At 51.7% G+C, this 18,462-nt stretch overlaps 1 protein-coding gene across 1 annotated transcript in view; it reads left to right on the forward strand.

Annotated features, from left to right (window-relative positions):
- Nucleotides 1–18,462, forward strand: part of LOC102897744 (GRB2-related adapter protein) — a 26,671-nt gene that overhangs the window by 3,706 nt on the left and 4,503 nt on the right. The window contains exons 2-3 of the mRNA XM_006908424.1: nt 4,257–4,354; nt 8,910–9,032. Of these exons, the coding sequence (XP_006908486.1) occupies nt 4,257–4,354; nt 8,910–9,032 (221 nt within the window). The remainder of the gene's footprint in view (nt 1–4,256; nt 4,355–8,909; nt 9,033–18,462) is intronic.

Below are 18,462 nucleotides of genomic sequence, written 5' to 3' on the forward strand. Positions count from 1 at the left end.
ACTGCTCATGTAGCTGATATTCTTGTGGCAGATGTGGGCCACAAACCAGATAAATAAGTAAAATGCAGAGAGTTTGTCAGGTGGAGACAGTACATGGAGAAAAATGAAGCAGGTGAGAGATGGAGAATGTTGGTAAGAGTTAGCAATATAGATTCAACCTAAACTACTGTTCAATACGGTACAAAATATTATACAGCCCTAAAAATGCTATTTTGGGAGGGCATTTAATGACATAAAAATGCTTATAATGCAATATTAGGTGGCAAAAAACAGAACGTAAACGTAAATACACAGCTAGAGAGTCAACTTCACAAAGATAATCAATAGATATTAGTTTTGTAGAGGGAAAACTAACATTCACACACTGAAACTTTGCCTAGAAAAAAGACTAAAAAGAGTGTCCTGAAAAGCTAACAGTTGTCAATTCTGGGAGGTGAGCCTGGAGGTAGTAGGGCTTTCACTCTCACAGTTTGTGCAAGTTCAAATCTTGCCTTTATTTCAGATTTGGATAGATTTCTTTTTTGCATTCACTTTTAAATATACTTAATTTTTTAGAACAGTCTTAGATTTACAGAAAAGTTGAGAGGATAGTATGGAGGGGACCCATATGCCCAGCTCCCTCTGCTGGGAATATCTTCCATTATTAGCATGGTACATTTGTTACATTAAGGATAAATATTGATAAATTGTTAACTAATGACCACATTCAGAGTTTTGGCATTAATTTTTATTTTTTAACATATCATCTTAAAATATTATTTATCTTGATTCCTGAGTTTTTAGAGCTCCTTTAAATTTTGCTCCCAAAGTGCCTCACCCATTTCACACTAGTCCAGGGCCCACTTTCTATAACTGTAAAAATGTGACTGTGATGTCCACTGCGTCCCTTCTTCCTCTCCAGGTCAGAGCCACAGTGCATGGGTCTGGTGGCCAGCCCTAACTGAGCAGGGCTGGAGTGCAAACCAAGCTCCATGACCTGTCCCATTTACTCATCCAATGAGCTTTTCTTGAGTACTGTCTATGGGCCAGGGCCTGTCACAGCCATGCTGACCAGATAGATTCCAGCCTCTAGGAGCCCAAAGGGAAAAACTCTGGCCTTTAGTCTTGGGGGAAAACTCGGTGGCACCTTGACCCGCTCTGGACAAATGTCCCCAAACATCACTTCTCTAGAAAAAAGACCCCCACCCCTTTCTGATGCCTCAATGCTCCTGGCTGGATAAAGGGTGTGGGTGGTGGCTTCACCCCCATCTCTCCATGGATGACCTGGCCCCCAAGACCCAGGGGATCCTACAGCTACCTTAGCTTCACAGGGAAGGCTGATGGCACCTCAGACCCAACACAGCCAACCCTGAGCTCCCCCTATGCTCCCCCGTAGCCATTCCCATAGCAGCTGATGGCCATGACGGCCTGCCAGCTTTAGGCCCAAACCCTCAGAGTTGTCTCAGCTATTCCCTATTCATCTCATACCCACCCTCTCGTTGAGTCCTGTCAGTGACTCTGCCAAAACCTTTTCTGAATATGACAACTTCTAAATACCTCCACCATCACGTGCCACCCCCACCATCATTGCTCACCTGGGTTAGTGCAGAAGCTCCTCACTGCCCCTGCCTCCTCTGCTCTCCAGCCCAGTCTCCACACAGCAGCCACACTCAGAACCTGACTCTCCCTCGCTGGCCCTCCAATGGCTTCTCTTGGCTTTTAAAATAAAGTCTGAAGTGCTTCCCCTGGTGTACAAGACCTACATGCTCTTGCCCTGCCTGTCCTGCCCACCTCTCTCCATTCATCTCACAGTGCTGCCCCTCCTGCCTTAACTCCAAATACACTGGCCTCCTTTCTTTCTGGGGACAGAGCTTGCTCCCACCTCTGGGGCTTTTCACCGGCTGTTCCCTCTGCCTTGAATACTGTTCCCCACATCTTCTCATGTCTGGTTCCTGTAATTTGGGCCTTAGCTCACATGTTGCCTCCTCAAAGAGGTCATTTTTTTTTTAATTAATTAATTCCCTCCCCCCCACACACACACACACTTCCAGCCCTGACCTACAGATGTTGCCATCTCCCCTGAGGTGTGCACCCAGGGCCCGGTGCGCACCCAGTGGGCCCGTGGCTCCACCTGGAGCACGAACCCAGGACATTCTGCATGTAAAGCAGACGTGCTAACCACTATACTATGGAGCCACTCCCCAAAGAGGCCTTTCTTGACCACCCCATATGACTCCTGTTGGCAGTACCCCTGTTCCCACCCAGACATCCTCCATCCATGTCATCCTGACATATTTTTCAGACCATTTACCACTACATTAAGTTACTTTGTTTACTTGTTTCCTTCCTCGTCTATTGTTACCTGTAAGCTATTTATTCCCTGCTATATTGCTAGGGCTTAGCATGGTGCTGGCAACATAGTAGGTGCTCAGTAAATAGCTGATGAGCGAGTGCATTAACCAGGGCACAGAGGAGTGAGACAGCACTGCAGGGGCAAGGCTTAGGGGCAGGCCAGGATGTGAGTTTCACCAGGGAGGAAAGGCTCTCTCTTTTGTGGGAATTCCCAGGTCTCAAAGGGTCTGAGGCTTTTGAACCACATCAACAGTAAGAATTCAGCTAATATAAACAATGAGAACATTTCTGGGTCCTTGGAGTAAAGATAATAGGAAAGTAAAACAAAACGGGGGTTAAATATATGTCTGCACAGGACTTTATAGTTCACAAGACACTGCCACATTCAGTGTAGGCCATATACATGCCCATTTCACAGATGAGGAAACCGAAGCCAAGGCTATGGAGAGAGTCAGGAGCAGGGTCCCGGGCATCTTCCTTGAATCTGTGGCCATGGAAAGCAGCCCACAGGTTTTAATTTTCTTATTAAATTGGGAGAATTTTTTGTTTTGTTTTGTTTTGTTTTCAGCAAAAGTTTTTCTAAGTTAGCCACCTGCTTCCGTCTGTCCCTGGGGCTGCTGACCTTGCTCAGGCTACGGGGGGAAGGAAGGAAGAGTCTGGTGAACAGACAAAGGGGTGCCTGCCTGCACGGGTAAGGGCTTAGGCCTGGGCCCAAGAGATTTAATCCCAGCTACTCTTGGCAAAATCGAACTGCCTGAGTTGATGCCTTTGTGCCAACCTCCCCCAAGCCTTTGCTCTTGTAGTAGTGCCTACTTGGGATGCTGTTCTATATCTAATATTTTTTCTCAATAAATATCACCACTAGGATTGAGCCAATGTTGGAACCTGCTACAGGGCTGACAGGGGAGATGTCCCCCTGGGCTTGGGTCCAGAGACAAAGTGGGAGGTAGAATGGTATAAAAACTAGTAGATCAGTGCCCCACTTAGACCACTGAGCCAAAGACTCCAGCCCGCAAAGTCCTGGCTTGCTGCATGGGCTCTGCCTCACCCCTCCTGTTGGCCTGGCTTACTTCCTCCCTCTGGGCCTCAGTTTCCTCATCTGTGAAATAGCTTTTGGTGATATTGACCACAGAGGGTTGTATAAGAATTGAGGTGACACACGGAAAGCTCACCCAGAGAAGGGAGGAGGGAGCCCTAAGCTTCATGCTCTACTTACTCCAGAGATCTGGCCTGCTTCTCCTACAGCCGCTCAATTGCTTACCCATGAGTCCCACCCACACTCTGGCTGTTTCAGTTCCTCTTGGCCCTGTGGGGCTGTAGGGGCTTCATGCCATAGACAAAGAGTACTGTGATGTGAGCAAGCCAGGCCTCAGCCTCAGCCCAGCCCAAAGGTCTCCCTTATCAGCTCCCTGGTGCCTGACTATTACCCCTGAACTCAGACTGTAAGGGCTATTTAAATGCAAGTGACTCAAAGTGAGCACTACCAGGTGCTGAGCTCAGGTTGGCGTTCCATGACCTCCCTGAGGACTTCTGCACTTCTTCTCAGTGCCTGGTATGCAAATGCTTTGGGACCCCCATGCTTGGGGGTACAGCTCAGGAACCAAGGCACCTCAGACCTGTCCCCAAGACCCCACAGTATGCTGGGGGTCTGGGTAGCAGAGCATGAGAATCTAGCTCCAGCCCCACCAAAGCTCAACCTATGGACCAAAACCTCCTCTTGGTCTGCAACTCTCCTACCCAGGGTAGCTGTGGCCCTTCTGGGGGACTAAACAGAACCGAGGAATCAGACATGGCCCTTGCGACTTTGCACAGGTTCCCAGGCCCTCCTCTGCGAAATGGGCCCAGGGCTGGCTTGGGTAAACCCTGCAGGGCACTTGAGCAGTGGGCCCTCAGCAGGTGACAACTGTCTCTCCTCTTGCCCGCAGATCCTGAACATGGAAGATGACCAGAACTGGTATAAGGCTGAGCTCCGGGGTGTCGAGGGGTTTATTCCCAAGAACTACATCCGTGTCAAGCCCCACCCGTGAGTGGCCATCACCCTAGCCCTGTGACCTCAAGGCACTCCCCCACCCCTGCAGCCAAATGTCCCCACCCAGCCTGGCTTAGACTGAGCTGCGCTGCCTGGTGCATCCCTTGGACACAGGATCTCCTCATTCCTGGCCTCTGTCCATCTGTCCGGGGCCTCTAGTCTCTATCCTAAGCAGGGACAGGGAACAGAGATGTGAGGACTTGCCCAAAGGGTGGCAGAGTCAGGGCCAGCCCAGGCCATGATACTGAGGATCTGAAACACAAGATAATATCCGGGAAAGCCCTGGAGAGGAAGGCCCTTGGTGCTAGGCTGGCTGCTGCACGGCCTCGGGCAGGTCCCTGCTCTCCCTTTCTCAGTTTCTCTATCTGTGGCACAAGGAGGCCAGAGGCTCCAATCTGTGGTGGATGCTAGAGTTCTCTCTAAGAAGCCAGCTCAGCCCTGTGTGAGAGTAGGGTTGAAGGGGTGGAGGGTTAGGCAGGAAGCAGATTCTGTGCTCCCTGCCTTTGGGGTATGAGGGGGAGCTGGACATTGGTCAAGCAGAATCTGGGACCAGAGCAGAGCAGGAGTTATGTATGGGACCCAGGTATCCTGAGGTCTGGGACCTTCTGGTCCAGGGAAGCCCCTAGTCAAGCTCTTAGCAAGTGACATTCAACATTGCTGCCCTGAGAATGGCTGAGATAGAGCCCAGCCCCGGGACAGGCCTAAGTGGCCAAGAATCTATGGAAAATCAAGTGGATATGCTTAAAATGATGGCTGAGGTGGCTCCAAGATATAGCAGCTTACTCAGTCATTCACCATACACTAGCCACATCTCCAGGGCCCTGACCTGGATGGTGCTGGAAACACATGATAAGATGCTGGGGTCAGAGCAGCCCTGTCCTATGGGAGTAACAGGACGTAAAGAAAGTACAACGTGAGAAGACAGTGTCGAGGTAACTAACTGAGGACGTGTTCTCAGAAGACAACAAGTGAGGTTTTGAAGGGTATGTTAGAGTCAGCTAAGCAGAAAAAGAGAGAAAAAAACAAAAAACCACTCCTGGGAGAGGGGGCAGAGAAAGCAATGAAGGAGAACCTATGGTAGTGGGACTGGCAGGAAGGCCTCAGATGCCAGGCCCAGGGTGGTAGGAAGCCATGGAGGTGTTTGATCAGGAAAAGAACTCAGTCAGACATGGAGGCAGGTGACAGGGCCAGGGAGGCTGGAGGAGGCAGACTAGGAGCCATGATGTATATGTGATTGTAGCTTCAAAGGGAAGGGAGGTACAGAGCGGGGGTGGAACCTGAGGGTATTTCCTCTTTATCTGTCTTCGAGTTATTTCTAAAGCTGCCACCACTTCTGGCTTCCTGTGCTGGGCAAGGCCCCATCCCACCCAGGTCCCCAGCTACTTTGCATGGGCTCCAGGCAACCCCAGTCTACCCCACAGAGGCTGCGGCCTCTAGCTGACATCCTAGGCTGTGGGCCCTGTGGTGTCCCTCTGGGCTGTGTGACATTGTACAGGTGTCTGGCCCTCTGGCCTTACAGTCCTCCTGTCAGTAAAGGGAGAGCATGAGTGAAGATGAGAGAGATGGCAAGAACCCAGCCCAGGGCCACAAACCAGGGCCAGGTGCTGCAGGCATTTACAGGCCAATGGAGGACAGGCAGGAGCCATCATGATGAGCTGGCAGGTCAGGGAGAGGCCTCCAGGTGGAGGCAATGTCTGACAAAGGCTAGAAGCCTCGAAGGCCCACAGCTGCTGAGAAGCCCTGAGCAGAGCGGGAGAAAAGCTCATAAAAGGCTGTGGTACTGGGCCAGACCTGTCAGGACAGTGCCAGTGGTTGAGACAAGATTTCACCAGGGAAGTTGGGAACCGTGTAGGGTTCCAGTCTCCAATGACCCTGGGGTTCCTGGGGTTAGCTCTGGCCACTTGTGTTTGGGACACTTGTGTTTGGGACAGAGCAGGAAGGGAGGTCAGGCCCCCAACCCACTTACTGAGGTCATGCCCAGGTGTGTCCTTAGCTAACCTCAGTACCAAAATAGCAGCGGGGAAACTCCAGCTGGCGCCTGACTCAGCCCATCAGGCCCCAGGGTGTAGGGTAGGGGGAGGATTGAGGTCCCAGAAGGCCTTGTGCCTACACCAGGCCCACTATTTACCTGAGCACTCACTGTCACCCCAGCCTGCCCAGGCGGCCCCTGAGGGAAGAATGAGGCAAACCAGGTACTCTCAGAGCAGGGGCCACGGAGGCACCTGACCCAGCTGCATGGCCAGTGGAGGTCAAGGAGGACTACCCAGAGGAAGGGCATGCTCTGCTGGGCTTGGAAGTTAGAGTAGAAGTTTGTCGGGGAGGACAGCAGGCAGACCGAACTGAGAGATGCGTGGGAGGAGGGCTGTGAACCACCTCATTGCAGCGGCAGCAGGAAACACTGCGTGCAGCAAGGCCCTCACTGTCCCAAGGGCCCTGTGAGCTAGGTACTATCGTCACTGTCTCACGGACGAGGAGACGGAGGCACAGAGGAATTGGGGAGCCCGTAAGAGCAGCTGGAGCTGGGGGAGGGTCTAAGGCCAAGGACTTGCTGTGCAATCTTTCAGGGGATCCTTGACCTTCTCTGTGCCTCAGATTCCACATCAGTAAAATGGGGGACTAGGCGAGATGGCCTCCAGTGGAGTGGTTCTGGTAGCGGAGAAAACTGGGTTCTGGGGCAGCAGGAAATGCTTCCTTCTCCTGCACCCTGTCCTTCAAACCACTGGAGGACCAGCTTTGCCTACCCCTGGTGGGGGCAGGGCTAGCCTTCTCAGAGGGTGCGGTTGCAACAGCCTTTGAAGATGACAGCCACCCACATGCTGATGCCTCCTATGGGGTTTTGTGGGTTCTTCGGAGACACCCGGGCCCTCGGGAAACGCCCACTTGGGGCCCGTTTAGGCCTCTGCTCCTGCAGCATGGCCCTGTACCTGTGTCCTGCTGGGGCTTCCAAGTAGAGGTGCTCCCTTTTCTGCCCCTCTGAGTCCTGGGCCTCCTCATCCCAGCTCAGCCTCTGGCCTGGGGGCCTCCACCCAGGACTCTGAAACTCTAAAGAACCAGACCAGACTCTCCAGATGTTTGCCTGATCCTCCACCTTCAGCAACCCCCTTCACTATCTCCCCTGCTGGGGATACCACCGTGAGATGGGCCCAGGGTCACCATCAGTTTGGGGAGCAAAAGTTGGCTGGAACATCACTTCTGGGGTTGTGGGCTCCCCAGAAGTAGTGCCTGAGAACAAAGTGAGGACAAAGACTTTATTTTGGAGTGGGAAGTGGGCAGGGAAGGAGCCAATAGGGTATGTTAGTGATACGGCTTCTGGGTGTGCCATCCGGCTGGGGAAGTGGGGGAGACAGCACCCAAGAGTGTTCCGTCGCAGGGGGTGGGGGAGAGGTCAGAGAGTTGGCTGTTTATCCACCTGCCCCCTCAGTCATCACTTGAGAATGTTCCAGGGGCTCAGAACACAGGCCAAGTATGTTAGTCACCAGGAAAAGCCCTCAGGCAGAATCCCCAGTGTTTGCATTCACAGGAGGCTGTGTGGAGCATGAATGGGAAGTGGGGAGATGGGCAGGACACCATTAGCATCTGCTGCTGCACCTGTTGCCCTCTGCTCTCAGCTCGAGGGCTCATCAACATCCTTAGACAACAGGAAAGGTCCCACCTCACTTCCACCCCGCCCCCCTCACCCCCGCTCCTGAGAGCCAAGCTCAGATTCAGGAAGCGTTTGCTGAAAGAGGGAACGGAAACATTACCTTGATGGAGGCTCTGAGCCCTACACTTGTTCGGCCATGGTCCCACCATGAGACTTTGGCAACTCTGGGCCATAGTTTCCCCGTCTAAACAATAGCCCAGTGTTTTAGCTAACCTGAAAGGCAGTCAGAGACCACCCGGACCCTCTGAGGGTGGGTGAGACCTACATATGCCGGGAGACGGGGAGCAGGGCACAGGGCTGCCTGGAGCCATGCAGCAAGATCCCTGCCTTTCACTCCCAGGCCTTCGGAGTGGTGGGGATTTTGCACGACTCTAAGCATTTACCAGGCATCTTCTATATACCCAGCACTATCCGGTCAGTGGTAAGAGGGACTGTACCTATGGGAAAAAAATCCAAGCGGCCTCAGTCTGAGCATCTATGAGATGGGTATAGGGAGAGAGCCTTCCTCACCAGGTCGAAGCTGCTATTTGTTTTTATATTTTTTCACTTTTAAGAATCTACCATCTAAAACAGAAAGCTCAGCTGGGGTTCAGTGGGTAGAGGTTCACTGAGGTTTGCTATTTCTGTTTTTATAATGGTATGTGTTTGCCTGGCGTGGTGGGAAAGGATTGGGCTTGGGAACCAAAATGCTGAGATTGGGTCCCAGCTCCCGCCCTGCCACAGCATGTGACCTTGGGCTCGTTTCTTCGCCTCTCTGTGCCTCCGGGTCCTCATCTGTAAAATGGGTGCCATCATATCTCCTGCATCTCAGGACAGCTGTGAGGATCAGCAATGTTGAGCACCTGGGCACGGGGAAGCGGGTAATCTGGACTCCCTGCTGCCTTCACCTGCCCCCTCTCTCTGCAGGTGGTACTTGGGCAGGATTTCCAGGCAGCTGGCCGAAGAGATTCTGATGAAGCGAAACCACCTGGGAGCCTTCCTGATCCGGGAGAGTGAGAGCTCCCCAGGGGAGTTCTCCATCTCTGTGAAGTGAGTTGTGACCTGAGGTGGGGTGCAGGGGAGGGTGGGCAGGGAGGTGACATCTGAGCTAAGTCTCCAAGCATGGAACGGGCTCACAGATTGAGGTGGCAGGAATGGCATCCCTGGAGAGGAGCAGCCCGAGCAAATGCCTGGAAATGTGGCCATATGGGGGTTGGGAAGGACACCCAGCCCTGGATGTGGCCCAGAGCAGTGAGAATGTGCTTAGAAAGTAGGCTTGGGCTGACTGTAAAACCTCAAGTTCCAAACTGGGGGATCTGGACATTATCCTATGACTGGCTTAGGGAGCCATCAAAGATTTATCAGCAGGGGAGGAGGAAGGATGCTGGCAGTGATGTGATGGGAGTGACTGGGGGCAGGAGAGCACCAAGACACTAGGGCAGGTGTCTAGGATATACTCTGGACAGGGTCCCACTATATGATGACACAGTTGAGAGAATGGACCCTGGGGCTATGCTGCTTGGGTTCAGATTCTGGCTCTGCCACTTCCTGGCTATATGATCTTGGGCAAGTCACTTAACCTCTCTATGCCTGTTTCTTCACATGTAAAATGAGTTATTGCAAGGAATAAATGAGTCAACATATTTAGAGCAATTAGAATAGTGCCTGGTACTATTTAGAGGCAAGATGGCTGTGACGTGAGTGTTCAGCTTTGTAACGAAGCAGCTCCTCAGGCAGCCTCTGAGCAGTACAGAACCCAGTCCCAGAGGCCACATGGGGGCAATGGAAGAATCCAGGCTGGAAGGTAGTAGGGGCAGGAACAGGAGTGAGAGTAAAGGGATCAGACCCCTGGCAGGTCTCTGTCCTCAGATTGGGCAGTTAAGGCTTATATACCATCTTGAGCTAAAGAAAAAGGAAGGTTGTGGTTTGGGGTTTCAAAGGGTAGGAGGGTAGTTCACACAGAGATGGAAACACAGATGTTTGGTAAATAAATGTGTGCTAGACCATCTTTAACAATGGGACACAGAGAGGGCTTTTGGTTAAAGAGCCTTGCTAGATTCCTCCATACCACTCCTAGTTCCTATTAAACTATAGTTATTTATGATGATAGCTCCCTTCCTGGTGCAGATTTATCTTAATTTTTTTAGGCAGTTCAGGGTAGGGGATGTCAAAGGTTCTTCCTGAGTCTTTTGTTTCTTGAAAATAACCAGCTTAAAATAATCGATATTCCAAAGAGACATATTTTGAGGTGGCAATCTCTGCTTCCCTTTACCTGCACCAGTAGGATCTAGATGCTTTATTTCAAGGATTATTCATTGAGCTACGTACTATGTGCCAAGCTATTTTAGGGACTAGGGAAATGACAACGAGAAAGCCAAAGTTGGTGTCCTTATCAGTTTATGTCTTAATACACGAATTGTGAACAGAAAACAAATGAATACGGTAGGAGCCAAGGTGGTCAGGGACAGCCTCTCTGAGGAGTGGCATTTATGCAAAGATCTGAACCTGGAGATGGAGGCTGCCCAGGTCTCCAGGAAGGAGGACATGGGAGAAGAAACTTCCGGGCAGAGGGAATGGCAAATGCAAAGGCCCTGAGGTGGAAATGTACTGGGGTGCACTGGAACCCATAGGAGGTGGCATGACTAGGGCAAAGGGAGCAAGGGAGACAGGGGTGGGTATTACAGTCAAAGAAGGGGCCTGACAGATCCTGACAAGGAGGTCAGGTTTATCTCAGTACAATAGGGAGCCATGGAGGGTCCCGGGCAGGAAGAAATTTGATTAGCTTCCATTTTTCCAACAATCCGTCTGGCTGCTATGTGGAAGAAGGATGGTTGGGAGTAAGTGGGAGCATTGGGAGACCAGTGAGGAGCCAGGTGGGAGGTGATGGTATCTGGGACTATGGTGGGGATTGGGAAGATAAAAAGTATCCAGGAAATGGCATGGATCTCTGAAGTGGAAACCACCAGCAATACCAACTGTTAGGATTGCTGAGGGCACTGGGCGGAGTCTACATGGAGGAGGCGCTCACTGTGCCAGCTTTTACTGTCACGAAGAACAGTATGGGGGTGGAGAAGCTGCCTGCTGGAAGGAGGGGACGAGTGGTGGACCCTGGAGCTTAGTCGTGTGGCCTCTGAGAGGCGGTAGCTGCTCAGTGTATTCTGCAGCTTCACCAGGATGACCATTTGCCTAGGATTGGGTTGGTTCATGCCAGTGGCTCAATGATTTTCCAAAGGATAAATGAACATGGGACCACTTTGATGGTTAACACAGGGGCTGGGTGTGAGGGGCACTGGGTTCACAGGAATCCCAACGAAGCGGAGAAAGAAAGACTCGGACACAGAGGGTTCATGGTGTCCTTGGCAGCCCCAAACAGACTGGGACATAATGACCCATGAGAGGGTTTCTGTTTGCAGAAATGTAGCTCAGGTTGATGCCTTTCGGGCTCCTTAGGGCCCTGTGGTAAGCTCGTACTTGCTGTGCTTGCTGTCCGTTTCCACTAAGAACTTGTGGGTGGTCTGTGATCAGCACACTGGAGAGCTGAGAGGTGGTCATCTCCCATTTGGGGCCTGGAAGCTCCCTCGTAGGGGGATCACTGTGGTCCGGAAGGCTCCTCCTCTTGATCTCCTCCACTCTGTGTAACCAGCCATCAGGTTTCTTCAGTTTCCTTTTCCCCTGGAAACAGGCTGGTTATCCTGAGGGATAGAAATGGCTCCTACTGTCTTTGAGCTTCTATTTCTCCATGTTAAAAATGGGAGCACTGTCAGTATGTGTGTAGGGTGGGGGGGGGGTACTGTGAGTTCTTGCCCTGACTCCCTCCCAGGACGGTTGTGGGCGTCTGGAGTGCCCCTGGCTCACCTCCCCACCTCCACAGCCCAGCCGCTTCTTCCCACCCAGTTCTCTGAAAAAGCAGGAAATGGTAGTTTTCCATGTGCTGGCTGTCCAGGGACTCCGTCAGCTGGGAATGGTGTCTGCCAGGCAGGCTGGTCTAGCTTTGAATGGTTCCTGGAATCAGCTCCAAAGCCCAAGGTCACCCAGCAAAGCAGGGCACAGGGGAGTCACTGGGACAGCTTCTGGACCCCAAGCTGAGAGGGGTGGTGGCCCTCTCAATCCCCTACCAGATTCTCTCTCTCCTACTAACAAATCACAGTGTTTGCACTTCCGCCATTAATGCCTGCTGCACTGCCCCCTTCTGGTATCTCTCTGTAAACGCAGCCCCACCTGTGCAAACATATCTCAACCTACTGTGTGTGTGTGTGTGTGTGTGTGTGTGTGCCTCAACCTACTGTGTGTGTGTGTGTGTGTGTGAACCAAGGGCAGGACAAGAACAGGAGTGAAACCCAAGGAGTGTGGTGGGGAAGTATACATGGCCTGGCCAAGAGGTTTCCATAATGAATGGATGAATGAATGAATGAATGAATGAGGGAAAGTCAATGACAGCAGACACATTTTTCATGGTAAAGGAGGTGACTTCTGAGTTGGACCCTGAAGCATGAGTAGGAGTTTGGTGCACAAAGAGGGGAGAGGGTATGCCAGGCATAGGAAACAGCATGTGCAAATACCTGGAGGTCGGTCAGTGAGGGTGGGTTTAGATAGCAACCAGTTTAACCAGGAGGGGAGATGGGGAGTACTAGGGAGGAGTTCTTGAGCAGAGGAGCTAGTACCAATGTTGTCCTGGAAAGGGGACTGAGACTGTCCCTCAGAGAAATCCTTGCACATGCTCCCCAGCACCTCCCACAAGGCAATCCAGCCAAAACCCCAAGGTTAGAACCAGCAGGAGCTTCCGGTGCCTAACCGGCTGTGGTTTGTGCACAGCACCACAGGGTGGTGTTGTCCACCCTTGCTTTCTTCCCAGCTGGGTCAGGACTCTTGGCTGTCACTCTTAGTTCATCGTCTCTCACAGGGGCCTTTCAGTGGCTCTTGAAGGACCACCATGCAAGGATCAGAATAGGAAACTGAGACACATATGTGGCTAGGAGTATGGGCTTTTGAGTAAGGATCTCAGCTCTGAGACCTACTAGTTATATAACTCTGAGCAAGTTACCGTCTGAGCCTCAGTTTCCACTTCTGTAAAATGAACATCTATGTAAAGTACTTAGTATGATGCCTAGCACATAGTAAGTACTTCATAGAGGCTAGTTATAGCAATCGTCCTTATATTAAACCTCCAAGGGCCACACAGTGCTTCTTGGCCCTGCCTCATAAATCCAAGGCTATTTGAGAAGGGGCAGTGGCATGGGAGGCAGGAAACCGAGTTCTCATCCAGGCTTTGCTCTGGACCTGCAGTGTAACCTCTGGGAGATCCTGCTCTCTCTTGACAGTAATGTCTTCATCTATAACGTGAAGATAGTGACCTGATGTCCATCTATAAAAGTGATGGCTGCACAGACTTGTGAGTGAGAGCATGTCCACCCTCGCTGACTTGGCTCTCAGGGACTCTCGCCCCACTACGCGTGGCATCTCCTGCACGCTCATGCCAAGCCCCATAAAGCTGTCAGAAGTGGAGTTTATGGGCCTCACAGAGCGACAGTGGCCATGGCTGGCTGCCCTTTATGAGTTTACAAATGCTGTCTCCCTCCACCTTCAGGAGCACGACTGAGCTGGCAGCCAGAAAGCCAGGGGCCAAGGCTGAGATGTAATGCCTGGGCCCCACACTTCAATCCAGGCTACTGTGGACTCCTCTGTTAAAAATGACAGTTTGTTCCCATGTGAGGCATTCTACTTCTTTGCAGGCTAGAGGTGTCCTGGAGTCAATGCACATGTGTTTGCTCTGCCTCTCTGGTCACTGAGCACCTACTGTAAACCAGATCCTGTCCTAGGTGCTTGGGATTTAGCCGTAAACAAAAGAGCACAAAGCTCCCTATCCTTTAGGCTGTCACATTCTACTGGGATGACAGACAATAAATGGTTAGTAAATTATATAAAATCTTGAAAGATGATAAAGGCTCTTAGGAAATGAAGCAGGAAAGAAGTGGGGGACACAGTTTTAGGCGTGCAAAGGCAGGGAGGAAGCGATCCCCAGAAACCTAGCTTGCAGGTGAGAAAACAAGCTCAGAAAGGTGCAGTAACTTGCCCAACATCACATAAGAGCAGCAAATAATAGCAGAGCTGGTGGATCTATTGACCCTCTGCACTCTGATAGACTGGGTCTACTTTTCCACACACCCTCCTTGAGACCCAAAGACCTCCTGAGGTCAGTTTGATTCTATTTCATGTCTGCTGCAATACAGGTACCACCCTCTCCCTTTTCACAGATGGGAAAACTGAGGCTAGAGAAGGGCCACGCCTAATAGAGACCACCTAACAGCCAGTTGGCACTCAGGCCTCTGCCCAGGGCTGTCGATAGGCCCTGGCTGGGGCAATCCTGGGGCTTCTGACCTTACTCCAGCCTGTATTTCCTCTCTGGGCTGCTATTGTCACCTTAGCTGCTACCGCCACTAGGCCAGAAAAACTCGCTGGGCAGGACTGGCTGCTACTAACTAGCATCAGGCCTGACTTGGTTCTTGGGGCCCAGCCCCTCATCCCCCCTGGGTAGGTATGTGTGGGGGGGTCACACACAGAAACAAACACATCCCTGACTCCTCAGAGAGGGAGGCACACATACAGTCACTCACACAGAGCAAGAAGAGAGGCACACACACAAACGCCCAGACACAATGGAGACAGACACCTGGCACACACAGGCCAGGACACAAGCACAACCCCCAGGCACTGCCCAATGTCATGGACCAGCTCCAAGTGCCCCTCTTCTGGCCGCACCCAGGCTCAGACCCCTTCTGGGCTGCTAGCCATCTTCCAGATGAGGAGGGCTCAGTAGGGCCATTTGCACTCAAGCCATCCCTGTCAGTTCAGGGGTCATCTGGACTCAGATTCAGTTCCCCCTACATGTCCTGCAGCTCCCCTAGGTCTCAGGGTGAGGGTCAAGGTCTAGAGCATCCCCAGAGGGCAACCCCTAGTCTAAGGGGTTCTCAGATACCTCAAAGCTCCACTTGGGTCTTGAAGGATGGCTAAGACCAAGACCAAGCAGAAAAAAATGAAAAAGTGTTCTTGGTGAGTCACAGGTGAGGGCCTGGGGAGTCTGGGAGACAGAATGGCTGTGGGAGAGAGACTGCTCCAGGTGCTGAGTCCTGGGAGTCGTCAGATGGGCATGGCCCTTCCTGGCCTCAGACAGGTGTGGTAACTAATCAGGCCAGGGGCTGTCACAGCAGCAGGGACCACACCCGGGTCACACATAGCAGCGTTGCCAGCACTGCTGCCCCTGGCTGTGGACAGGCCCCTCTCCTCTCTGGGCTTGCTCTCCTGGCTATAGAACAGGAAGTTTGGACCAGGTGGTAGAAGGGACAAAACTTGCCATTTACTGAGTACCATGCACATGATCTAGAAGCTGGAATATGCAAGCTTCCCAAATTTGAGAATTCTGGAATTCTCATGTTGGAAGGTTCTAGATTTCTGGGTCTCTTGCCCCATTCCCACATCTCATCTCCTGTTCTCCCCTGCCTGACCCTCCTACGTGATCAGGGAAGGCTTCATTCTGAATAACTTTCCAGGTAACTGAGGATAACCTTAAACACTAAAATGTTTAAAGTTGTGGTCCTTTGGAGTTGAGATCTTTTTCAAACCTACCACAACCTGTCTGCCCCCTTACCCAGAGGAGAGGGGCCACCTGTACCCCAGCATCCTCCCTGGGGCCAGCACCAAGTCAGGGCCTTCTGCCTCTGCACCAGGTAGCCCAGATGTGGAGTTATTAGGGTCCCTTTTTCCTGGCTTCTCACCTGCCTAGCCTTTGGTTTCCTCACTCTACTACTACTGGATGTGACATTTCTGTACACCACAGCCAAGTCCTGGGGCCAGGAAACCCTGCACTCCCAGGGACAGTTCACTAGGAAGTCACTAGGCTCAGAGGCTGCTTCAAGGGAAGTTTGTGGTTTCCGGGAGCTGCAGGCCAGACAAGGAAGAAGGTACTGTCTGCTTGCCTGCCCTCTTTTCCATCCAGGAACATGGACAGCCCGTGACTCTGACCGGCTATTCCACAGCCGACAACATGAGTGGCTGTCACCTAGGAACAATGCTTGCTGATGGCACAGAAGCAGCCTTGTCTCAGGTTCCAGAATCATTGTTCCATCTGACCACAGACCCTCAGGCATTTTCTAGCCTCAGTTTCTAGCCTTACCTCCCTTTGGAGGTAAGCCACCCTGAGAACTAGTCTCATCTTAGAGAGGACAACAGGCCTGTTTCTGGGTCTGGATGCCTGGAGGGCTGGAATCACAGCTCAGAGCTGACAGAAGAGGGTTTCAAGGACAAAGTACCCCAAAGAGCACTTAAGCCTTGGGCTGTGACATTCCATTTCCTGAGTCTAGTCTCCCAACTAGGCTAGACCCTCAGGACCTACTCCTCCCTCCCTACCTTTTTGGTGTCTAGTGTGCAAGCCTTGATGAGCAGTGGGTTACAAGAAGGCTGTACAAGGGCTGAGGAACCCACAGACCCCCTGACTCTGACGGAGGCAGTCTGAAGCAGCTCTCAGAAACTGGTCCATTTTACCTGGGCCTTGAAGTATGAGTAGTTTAACTTGAGAAGAATTTGGAGGAAATAGTATATGCAAAGGCCTGGAGATATGTTTGAAAGTGGAGAAGGGTTCTGTGTGGTTTTGACTCATTGACTTGGTCAGGATGGGGGAATCCAACTTCGTCCCGTCCCCTAAACTAGAGAGCGTTTATCTTAAACAGCTCTTTATCGCAAATCTTTAATCTTAAACGTTTAACGAAGCAGCACACAAGCCCCAGGGCTGACAGGTAGAGGAAGTGAGCAGCAGGCCTGGGCAGCTGGGGGTGACAGACGAGCACTCAGTTCAGGTCCTGGGAGTACTCGGACTGTGAACCTCAGGAACTCAGGCTGTTGTCAAACTCTGGCTTATAAATGCACCGTGTCCAAAATTGTTTAACAAAATTTACATTTAGAACCCAGGAGTTTTGTTTTTGTTTTTTTTTCTTTTTCTTACTATCAAGTTTCCAGACCAGTGTTTGGTTCTCATTTAGTCTCAAACAAAAAGAGAACACAGCCTGTGGCTCAGGAGGTCAAGGGGCCATCTCCTTCCCAGTGGCTATCTCTGCCCCCAGCACATACACCTAGCCATGCCCACAGGTCCTCAGGCTTTCCCTGCTGTCGGCCCTACCAGCCTAGGTAAGATGCCCACCTATGGACAGGTTCCTAAACTAGCTTCTTCCTGGGGGAGCTGGAGCTATTCTGTGTTCCCCTGAGGCCACCAATCTGGCCAGGTAGGCTCTAGTGGCCCTATTGGTGGCACCTGCACAGCTGAGAGTCCCAGGCTTGCCTCATCTCACTTGTGGGGAGTACATCAGCTGAGGCCCAGAATGGTGAGCTGGAATATAAGTCCAAGCAGGTTTACTGTAGAGCTGGAAAGGGTAGCTGTGATTTGGCCAGGAGAAAGGATGAGAGAAGGAAGGCCTCTTGGGAATCACAGCCCAGGTCACAACACAGCATAGTAGGGCTGGACTTAGAATGACAGGATCTGGGACATTATCAACATCACAATTGGAATCAGTATTATTGGTATTGTTATACAATGATAACCAGTCAGGGAGCACTTTGGAGTGACACTTGACATGTAGAAACTCAGATGTGGCCCCAGCTCTGGCCTTTGCTGTTGTGTGACTCTGGGCAGGTCATGGCTGCACTCAGGGCCTCAGTTTCTCCACTGTACGAGGGGCACGATTTGTTTCTCCTGGCCTGCGCAACGAGGAAGGGAATGACGATGGTTTGTGCTGCCCATTGTCCCTACCCACACCAGCACCACCTCTGGCCTCGATCCTGCATGGCCTGAACCGGGGTGGGATAGGCAGTGTGTGGGAAGGCACCGGGCAAGTCGCTCTGCCCAGTCCCAGCCAGAGAGGGCTCCACCCCGCCAGCCAGTTTGGGAGAGACAGGCTGTCTCCTCAGCTGGGCTAGAAGGCATGTGAGAGGATTTGGTGGAAGGCGGGGCAAAGGCTGGGAGGTGAGAAAGGGGCTCACGGATCACATCAGAGAGTAAATAAAGGAAATGAGGCTGGGCATGTAATCAGAACCAGATCTTGAGTCTGAGGTGTCACAATGTTATTCCGAGGGCAATGGAGCACCATAGAAGATTCTTGAGGTGGGTACAGATATGGATGAGAAGGACATGAAGCACCCAACACGCCTAAGCTCCTCTCACACTGCCAGGCTTTGGTCTGAGTCAGGATAGTCTTAGGACTCACTCACTCCTCAAGGGACTGCAAGGTCCGCAAAGGGTGGGGAGAGGGAGAAGAATGTCAAGGTTGAGGGGGATGTCGAGGAAAAGAGATACTGTCCGATCACCTCTCTCAGAAAAACCCATTTAATGTTGCCAATAAGCCATAGTCAGAATTTTCTGAGCACTTACCCAGAAGGATAGTGTTATGAGGTTCAGAGAAGTTAAGTGACTTGCCTAAGATCCCATGGTAAAAAAGTG

The sequence above is a fragment of the Pteropus alecto genome, unplaced genomic scaffold (genome assembly GCF_000325575.1).
Source record: "Pteropus alecto unplaced genomic scaffold, ASM32557v1 scaffold52, whole genome shotgun sequence".
Classification (NCBI taxonomy): Eukaryota; Metazoa; Chordata; class Mammalia; order Chiroptera; family Pteropodidae; genus Pteropus; species Pteropus alecto.